At 45.6% G+C, this 9743-nt stretch overlaps 1 protein-coding gene and 1 pseudogene across 2 annotated transcripts in view; one reads left to right on the forward strand and one right to left on the reverse strand.

Annotated features, from left to right (window-relative positions):
- Parp14 (poly(ADP-ribose) polymerase family member 14) overlaps positions 1-9743 on the reverse strand; it is a 35729-nt gene that overhangs the window by 25052 nt on the left and 934 nt on the right. For both annotated transcript variants that reach the window (XM_031363783.1, XM_031363784.1), the window contains exons 2-4: positions 4536-4675; positions 3490-3523; positions 7-240 (exon numbers count right to left, since the gene is read on the reverse strand). In XM_031363783.1, coding sequence (XP_031219643.1) covers positions 7-240; positions 3490-3523; positions 4536-4675 — 408 coding nt within the window. The remainder of the gene's footprint in view (positions 1-6; positions 241-3489; positions 3524-4535; positions 4676-9743) is intronic.
- Positions 624-1228, forward strand: LOC116086208 (annotated as a pseudogene).

Below are 9743 nucleotides of genomic sequence, written 5' to 3' on the forward strand. Positions count from 1 at the left end.
GCTCACCTATAGGCTTCTGAAAGGTCACCACGGCAATGGCGAAATCTCGGATCACTTCCACCTTAAAGTCATCACTGCTGAGCCCACTTATGTTCTCCACCAGGAAGGTCAACACCATCTCTGATACCTTCTCAGGCAGGTTTTCAAATGCCACCAGGGAGGAAATATTTTCACACTCTTCTAGGACATCTTCCGTTTTTTCTGATCTGCCGCTGGGAGAATGTGTTGTCTCCAAATCACCTGAAGAATTTGGAAATGACAATGAAAGGTGTAAAGTATTACACAGCTGAGGTTCATCGGATGTTCACTGAGTTAGAGCACTACTCTTTGGCTCACTCTAGGTAAATTATCCTAAGACACGTCCCCCACAAATACCCCCCATTTTCCCCATCTCTTGGATAACTCAGATAAAAGGAAATGTTACATAATGAAGCTTTTGCTTCAGTGAATTAAAAACTAAAATGTAGCACTGGGTGGTGCACGGTAGATCTCTGTGAGTTCGAGGCCAGCCTGTTCTACAGAGTGAGTTCCAGGACAGCCAGAGCTACATAGAGAAACTCTGTCTCAAAAAAACAAAAACAGAGTTGCCCTTTCATCTCTACACTCCTGACAGCACTTCTGGGATGGCCTGGCAAAACCGTGACCCAGCTGCTGCCATTTGAAAAGGAGCCAAGCCCTGGGTTGGGGAGCGCCGCCTGGGGACCTGTGGGCAAGAGGCTCCAGAAAGGGCTGATGACTCTCATGATGTCTGGTGACAAAGGAATTTCCATCTTCCCTGAATCAGACAATCTGTTCAAATGGGTAGGGACCATCCACGAAGCAGCCGGCACTGTGTGTACATGAAGACCTGAGGTATAAACTCTCCCTAGAGTTCCCCACTGGCTACCCTTACAACAAACCATCGGTGAAGTCCTTCACACACTGCTACTACTCCAACATGGATACCCAGGGCAACATCTGCCTGGACATCCTCAAGGGTAAGTGGTCTGCTCTGTATGATGTCAGGACCATTTTGCTCTCTATCCAGAGCCTGCTAGGAGAACCCAACATTGATAGCCCTTTGAAGACACATGCTGCGGAGCTCTGGAAAAACCCCACAGCATTTAAGAAGTACCTGCAAGAAACTTATTCAAAGCAGGTCTCCTGCCAAGAGCCCCAATGCAAGCTGTCTGGCTGTTTTGTGCCATATCTTTTCTTAGATTGTCTGTCCTTTCTCCTTGATTTCTAACCTGTGCTGTTATTTTTGTTTTATTTGCTTTTTTTTTTTTAAATTAAGTCTGCTTGAACTCTTACAGAGTATATTAAATAAATACACATTGATTGTTTTGTATAAGAAAAACAAAAACTAAAATGTAGCATTGTTTCTTTTTTTATCATTAATTTGACTTTATTACTTTTTTCTGCTTTGTCTTTCTGAGGACTAGATATCATCCCCCAAATATGCTCACAAGTGCTATACTCTAATTACAGGACAGAGCTTCTAAAAGCAGGGCATAGCTTTCCTTGTCTTTGGGTTGCAGGCACATGGTATGCAGCTGAGGTTCATCAGATGTTCACTGAATTACAGCGGGACTCTTTGGTTCACTCTAGGGAAGCAAGGATATCAGAGGCTGTGCACGAACTCATGCTAAACAAAATAACAGTTTAAGGATTAACATTATAACATTGTAATGAGAATTGACTCACTGGGTAAGATGGCTTATTGCCTAGGCACGAGGCCCAGAGTTTGAACCTCCAGCACCCTTTTAACAGCTGAGCGTGGCTATGTGTGCCCAGTATAGAGGGCGGAAATGGACAGATACCAAGAGCTCCCTGACCAACAAGCCTAGCCAAAAGGGAAAACTTCAGGTCCAATGAGAGACCCGGTCTCCAGGCCAAAAGGCAGAGAATAATGGAGGGAAAGAAAGAAGTCCTTTCTCTAAGGTTTCAGAGTCTGCATCTCTGTTGCTCTTGCTTATCCTACCTGGCATGGTTCTGTGGGAAGCCGCAGCTGCCACCCTATATATATATATATTGAACACCTGGTCTCCGGCCAGAGCAGAGAGCATTGTAATAAACAAGCCCTTAGCTGGAAAAGCTGAGTGCCTCCAGTTTATGATGCAAGCTGGCATGATTTCTCATAGCCTATTATGCTTTGCCACGTAGCCAATGCTGATTGGGACCAGGGAAAATATTTAACCCACAAGGGCTGGGGGCTGGAGGGATAGAAGTAAGATGTAGGAGACAGAAGTAAGATGTAGGAAATAGGGCTGGCGAGATGGCTCAGCGGATAAGAGCACTGACTGCTCTTCTGAAGGTCCTGAGTTCGGATCCCAGCAACCACATGGTGGCTCACAACCACACGTAATGAGATCTGACGCCCTCTTCTGGTGTGTCTGAAGACAGCTACAGTGAATTACACAGGAATGAGTGGGGCCGGAGCGGGCAGGGCTGGCAGAGGTCCTGAGTTCAATTCCCAGCAGCCACACACATGATGGCTCACAGCCATCTGTACAGCTACAGTGTATTCATACACATAAAATAAATAAAAAATAAATCTTTAAAAAAAAAATGTAGGAAATAGAAGTAAGATGTAGGAATAGAAGTAAGATGTAGGAATAGAAGTAAGATATATGTAAGAATAGGAGTAAGTAAGATGTAAGAATAGGAGAAGTAAGATTTAGGGAATAGGAGTAAGATGTAGGGAATGGGAGTAAGTAAGATGTAGGGGATAGGAGTAAGTAAAAAGAAAGAAATAAGATGTAAGTAGTAAGATGTAAAGATGTAAATAGTAAGATAGAAATAAGTAAGATGTAAGAAGTAAGATGTAACTAGTAAGATGTAAGAAGAAGATATAGAAGAATATAAGAGGAGCTAGCTAAGAAAGAAGAAAAGATGAACGAGTGATCCTGTAGTACAAGGTTCCTGAATAAACTGCATGGAGAAGGGTTCGTGGTCGCCTCCTTATTTCTGCTGGTCGGAAGGGCAGCGACATGGTTCTTCCTTTGTTATCCTTCTTATTGATGTTAGCCATTCCTTCATTAAAGTATGGGGCAAGATATGGGCCCTGCCTACCACTAGTGAAGCAAGAGACCCCAGCCCAGCCCCAGTGCCGGCTGTTCCCTGCAGCAGGTGAGGAAGGAAGAACTGGGGAGCTAGGGTCCATTGAAGACACACCCAATGCTCACAGAGCACTGGTACCCAGAGAGCCATACAGCATCCACTATACGCCCTGTCCTTGCTGCTCTTTGCCACTCAGGCACAAGCATCCATCAATACCTCCCAGGTCTCCTTCCCCTCTCCTCATCTGCAGACATCTCCCAGCACTAGAAAGAGCTGGTCCTGTTCTTCCAATAGGAGCTCTAAGAGCTGAAGGGGCTCCCTCAGGGAGTACTTCCTGCCCATCTGGCTGAGACCCAGCTGATGCAACTCAAGGCAGCTCCAGAGGGAAAATCTCCCAAGCAACGTATTTAATGAACACAAAACTGTCCACCCTGGCTGAGCCTTTACCTGGCTTCACAGCATCTTCTTTTGTCTTGGACTCCTAAAAGCCAAACAGTAAGAAAGCATTAATACGCAAATCATTTCTTTATATAAATAAGACATTTCTTGGGCCAGACTGGAGACATAAGCTAAAGTGAAATTGTATCGATATACATGGGTAATGAGCTGCTGAATACATTTGAGGCTACATGTCACAGTACGTCTTCTTGCTGGCCGCAACAATGAATGATGAAATGAGACACACACAAGAGTCCCCGGCCCATGCCAAAGGTGAGACAATTCAGCCCATGCTTTCTTGACACTTAGTGCTTCTTTCATGATTACTGTATGAGCACAGTGCATGTGCTTCACAGAGGTCCCTGCAATCTCCTTCACAGTTGAGGGGAGTACATAGTGCGCTGCTGGCCTCTCAAGACCACAGGCTTCTGGTTATAAAGAAGCCAAGACAAATAGATACAAACTTAGATACCCCCAATTCATTACTATTGCATGCGCTCCCCCCCCCCAATCTTGACTCTTCCAAGTGTCAAGATTCTTCATTGTTTATAGCCTTCCCTCCCGCCACAGCTCCAAGCTGCTCGGGTGACTTAGGCCTTGGTCTACTGTTTCCTTTCTTTCTTCCTTCCTTTCCTTCCTTCCCTTTTTTCTTTCCTTCTCCCTTCCTTTTTTTTTTTTTTTTTTTTTTTAGACAGTCTCACTATATAGCCTTAACTGGCCTGGACTTACTGTGTAGACCAGGCTAGTCTTGAACTCTGCCTACCTCTATCTCCCTAGAGCTGGGATTTAAGGCATGAGCCACCTCATCCAGCACATCTTTACCGTATTTTCTTTCAAGACAGGGTTTCTCTGTGTAGCCCTGACTGTCCTGGAACTCACTCTGTAGACCAGGCTGACCTCGAACTCAGAAATCCACCTGCCTCTGCCTCCCAAGTGCTGGAATTAAAGGCGTGTGCCACCACTGCCCAGCTTTTACCGTATTTTCATCGCTGAGATCACCACATACCTTGGAATACCACCCTGTGTCCTTTGAAGTCCCTCCTGGGTTTCCTTACCTCTTCTGGAGATGCCTTCCTTGCCTCCTTAGAAACTGAGGCTTCCCCTGGTTCTGCAGGCAACTGGACAGTCAACTTGAATGTTCCTTTTCCTTGCCACACTAACTCATGATTCCCTTTCTCCAGAACATTCTGCCGAACTGAAATGTTAAAAAAAAAAAAAGTTTTAAGCCAAACTGCAAGCGATCTTTACTTACATACGTGATTTCTACAGTCCCCATTCTGAGTCGGCAGCTCAGCCAGCATCTCTAAGAAGTAAACTCTGTTGAAGAAAACCTTGCCGGGCAGTGGTGGCGCACGCCTTTAATTCCAGCGCTTGGGAGGCAGAGGCAGGAGTATTTCTGAGTTCGAGGCCAGCCTGGTCTGCAGAGTGAGTTCCAGGACAGCCAGGGCTATACAAAGAAACCCTGTCTCAAAAAAGAAAACCTTAACAGATGGATTTGAATCTCAACTTTAAACTTACGTTGTGTGCATTATCATGTTGTGTGCATTATCCTGTTGCGTGCATTATCATGTTGTGTGCATTATCCTGTTGCGTGCATTATCATGTTGTGTGCATTATCATGTTGCGTGCATTATCATGTTGTGTGTCTGTGGTGCCTGTGGTGCCAGTGGGTGAAGTGCACCCCTGCTCATGTGGAGGCCACTGAACACTGAACACTGAAGTATTTCCCTCCATTACTCTCTGCTTTCTGGCCTGGAAACTGATCGGGTCTGTCACTGAACCTAAAGTTTGCCCTTTTGGCTAGGCTTGCTGGCCAGGGAGCTTTGGGGATCTGCCATCTGTACTCTCTACACGGGCACGTGTAGCCATGCCCTGCTGTTACAAGGGTTCAAACTCTGGCCTCACATCTACCCAACAAGTGCTCTTACTTAGTGAGCCATTCTCCAGGCCCCAAACTTACTGAGCTGTTGTTGAGACAAAGTCTTACTATGCAGCCCTAGCTAACCTAGAACTTGCTCTGTAGACCAGGCTAGACTCACAGAGATCCACCTGCCTCTGTGTCTCAAGTGCTCCGGTCAAAGCATGAACTGTCATGCCCCGCTTACTTTCTATAATTCACTGCTTTAGATTAGTTATGGAGCATTTCCCAGGGGCCTCGAAATTACCACCTTGGTTACCCAACTCATAGTGCCAACCATCTCAGAAGCTTTCTGAGGTGGACCCTAAGGGAAAGAGGTTAGGTCACTGGGAGCCAATTCTGTGAGAGGAAGGGGAGAGGGTGATCCTGGAATCCCCTGCCCTTTCTGCCTTTATCACTTCATAGCCAAGAGTTCTCCACAGGGTGTACTGCCTCCTGCAACTGGCCCAAAAGCAACAGGCCAACTGACTAGACTGAAAACTGAACTGTTGAGCCCAGACATTTAGCCTTTCCTCTATTCCAGCTGATTGTATCAGATACATTGTCACAATAACAGAACTCCAGGGAACACCCTAGGCATCCTGCTAAACAAATCTTGCTTAGGAAGCCTCAGTCTTCTTAGGGACTAAGGAGGTGAACAGGGATTGTCTTGAGTCTGTGTGCTAAGTACATTACATTGAAGAAATACAAAGAGTTTAGTAGTACAGTACCTGTACTGTACTCGGTAGGCACTGAAGGTAGAAATATCTACAATTACAGGGACAACGGGGCATATGAAAGCCATGTTTTAGGAAAGTAGCCCAGCTGGCCATTATCAGAATGAACAGGAGTCCAGCCATTTCAACCAACAGCTTAGCTTGCAATGGTAAAGAACCCATATTTGGTAGTAAAGGGAGCAGAAAAAATAAAATAGAGGAGATTTGCAAAAACAGAATTAGAGCACTGGACAGCTGAGCTACAGCGAAAACTGAAAACTGAGCTGACTTCAAAGCCTTGCCATTTGATTTCCAACTCTGTCAGGAACTACCTGGGTGGCTGTAGAGAAATAAACGCCTCTGGAACAGAGGTTTTGCCATTTAATGTACTTTCAGAGAATGCTGTCAATCACATGAAGAGCTGTGAAAAAAAAAAAACGTAAACTGCAAGCATCGGAAGCAGTGGTCAGAGAGAGAAGAGGAAAATCAGTGTAGCTCAGACCCGGGAGAACCGGAAAGGAACAGGAGAGGCATGGCTAACGTAGAAGATGGTGCAAACAGGTCTAGGAGAGAGGTAGGGAGAGCCGCTGCTGTTCACAGCTGCAACCAAATGCTGGGCTCCTGTTCAGCTCTGGGGGGCTGCTCTAAGGAGCTCAGAGCCTATCATCAAGGGAGGTGTGATAGCTCTCTGGCTTCAGCCATGAAGAAGGCAAGCCAAAGGGGCCTCACTTAGACGCTCCCCACAGATACAGGAGTTATAATCCATCTAGGAAGGCACATCTGGCTCTAAACTGTGTTCTGTGAGTAGACAGGAGTTTCCAGAGAAGCAGGACTGGGCTGTCGAGAGGACTGAAGACTACGTGACCTAAATGGAAGCCCATGACCTAATATCACCTACCTATGTGTTTAGCTCCTTTTCTTCTACCCTGGACTTTGGTAAAGTCCATCCGAGGCATCCCGACATGCCCACCTCTTCGTAGATTGTGTGCAACGTGTATTGACATGAGTACCCTCAAAAAGCAATGGCAGCAACAACAGTACAAGATCCCCATCAACATGTGTCTGGGAGGAGGAGACAAAATTCTGGTGTCTGACCTCCCCCATGTGCCCACCTCAGGTCATCTATGTTCAGTTTTACTTAAGAAGATGGTGGGTTCTAGGGTTGGAGAGATGGCTTCGTGGTTAAGAGTACTAGCTGCTCTTCTAGACGACCCAGATTTGGTTACCAGCAACCACACCACTGACCTACACAGTCTGTAACTCCAGTTCCAGGGGATCTGACATCCTCTTCTGGCCTCTGCAAGCACTGCATGCATGTGATATAAAGACATATGCAAGCAAACACTTATACACATACAATAAAAATAAATCTTTTGGGCTGGAGAGATAGCTCGGAGGTTAAGAGCACTGACTGCTCTTCCAAAGGTCCTGAGTTTAATTCCCAGCAACCACATGGTGGCTCACAACCATCTGGAATGGGATCAGGTGCCCTCTTCTGGTGTGTCTGAAGACAGCTACAATGTACTCATATATACAAAATAAATAATAAATCTTTAAAAACAAATTTAAAAAATAAATCTTTCTTGTTGTTTGTTTGTGTGTTTGTTTGAGACTATGTTTCTCTGTGTATTCCTGGCTGTCCTGGAACTCACTCTGTAGACCAAGCTGGCCTCGAACTCAAAGATCTGCCTGCTTCTACTTCGCAAGTGCTGGGATTAAAGGCAAAGTTACCAACACCTGGCAAGATTTTATTTATTTATTTATTTATTTATTTATTTACTTACTTACTTACTTACTTACTTATAAGAAGATGAGCTTCCCTACTTCAAGGATACCTAAGCCCTTGCACAATAAACAGGAGCCAAACTGGTACTAGAAAGTATGATAAAGTGTGCCCCTCTGAAATCAGGTTTACTGTGTTTTGAGTTAGGGGTTGAGAGGGCAACGGCTTGGCAGGCTCAAAGTCCTAAGGGAGTAAGTTGATACATACTCTATAGTACACAAATCCAGTTAGCATACAAGGGTCAGATCTTCTGATTCCTACCTCCATATACTAATTTCTACTGGGGAGGAGATGCTGGGAGGCTCAATAGTACTATCCAGCTATTGGAGATATATGTGAATAGTTAGGCCCGCTCAGGCTACTTCTGAGCCGGAGGGTGGTGCTCTCTACAGGAAAGAAACGCTGTCTGTTACAGGGAAATTCCAGATGACTTGCTACTGAGGAAACAAACAGTGCTTCAAATAGGAAACTGAAAGTGACCAGAGATTCTAGTCACCCTAAAGACTCAACAGGGCTAAACTTTAATAGATTCTGAGTCATCTATCTCTGTTGGGAGTGAAACAAGAGGGATAATCTGGAGCAGCCTGGAAAGGGAAGGGGGGGTCTGTGGGCTAGGAGCCCTGTAGGAAGAAAGCTGAGCAGAGATCTGCATTTGGTGAATTTCATTGTGAGCCAAGCCTTTCTGGGATGAGTCACCTGGCCAGCCCAGAGGTCTGCTGTAAACTAAAACTGGAATTGTATTATCACAACAATTATTTTTTCCGTTCTGGGTATTTCAGTATACTACCAATATCTTAGATAGCCTCTCTGTTTTGTTGGTTTGAGGTTCTCAATAAACAACAGAGTTTTTTGTTTTTTTTTTTTTTATGTTTAGCATGTCCGTCTCACTTCAGAGAGCTGGTGGTACATGATCCGTATTCAGCTGACACTCACTGTACTACAGTTGTCTAGAATGCAGCTGGAGATGTCTAGTTACCTCAACCTCTCTGTGACCAGGATGCCAGTAATCCGCACCCTGGTCTAACGTTTGACCAACATTGGAGGATAGGGGCATTCTAGAGAAAAATGCTCTCCATACAGGTCGTGTCTACAGGGATACTGACAGCTGGAATCAAACTGGGACCCCTCTACAGTGGTTCTCAACCTGTGGGTCGCAACCCCTTAGGATCTAATGATCTTTTCATGGGGACTATATTATGGTTCATAATAGTAAGCAAAATTACAGTTATGAAGTAAGTAGCAACAAATAATTTTGTGGTTGGGGACACTGCAACCTGAGAAACTGTGTTAAAGGACCACAGCCTTAGGAAGGATGTGAATCACCGATCTAGGAAAAGTGAAAGAGATTCTTCTACCAGCTGCCCATTAAGTGCTCTCTTGTGAAATCAAACCTGTCTTTTCCGGAAGGGGTCAGAGCCACGCAGGTCTCTTGTGCTCTCCTGAAACCCTGTGTTACACCTTTCTCTTGCTTTCATATTTTTCCTTCTTGGGTCCCTGCTGGGCCGTTACCCTGCCTGGCCTCCTCGGCCTCCTTGCCCCTCCTCTGGCCCAAATGTTTCTACCACGCTGCATTCTAAGGATGACCCTGGTCTGCAAAATCTCAGATGTTAACAACTGGCAACCTTCCAGAAGCCGCAGGTCTGGGACTTCCACTCACCCATCTGAACAAGCAATCAAGGCTGGGCCAACTTTGCAGAAGATGGACAAATGTGGGGAACGTTCAACTGCTTACTGTTCAGGGGCCTTCCGGGGAGATGAGGAAACACCCCCAGCCCCTACCCCAACCTGGGTTCAAAGCTTACAGCCACCTCAAGTCATCTTGGGGCTGAAGGGAGTGAGGAACAAGACACACACACACACACACACA

This window comes from Mastomys coucha, unplaced genomic scaffold (assembly GCF_008632895.1).
Source record: "Mastomys coucha isolate ucsf_1 unplaced genomic scaffold, UCSF_Mcou_1 pScaffold12, whole genome shotgun sequence".
Taxonomy (NCBI): Eukaryota; Metazoa; Chordata; class Mammalia; order Rodentia; family Muridae; genus Mastomys; species Mastomys coucha.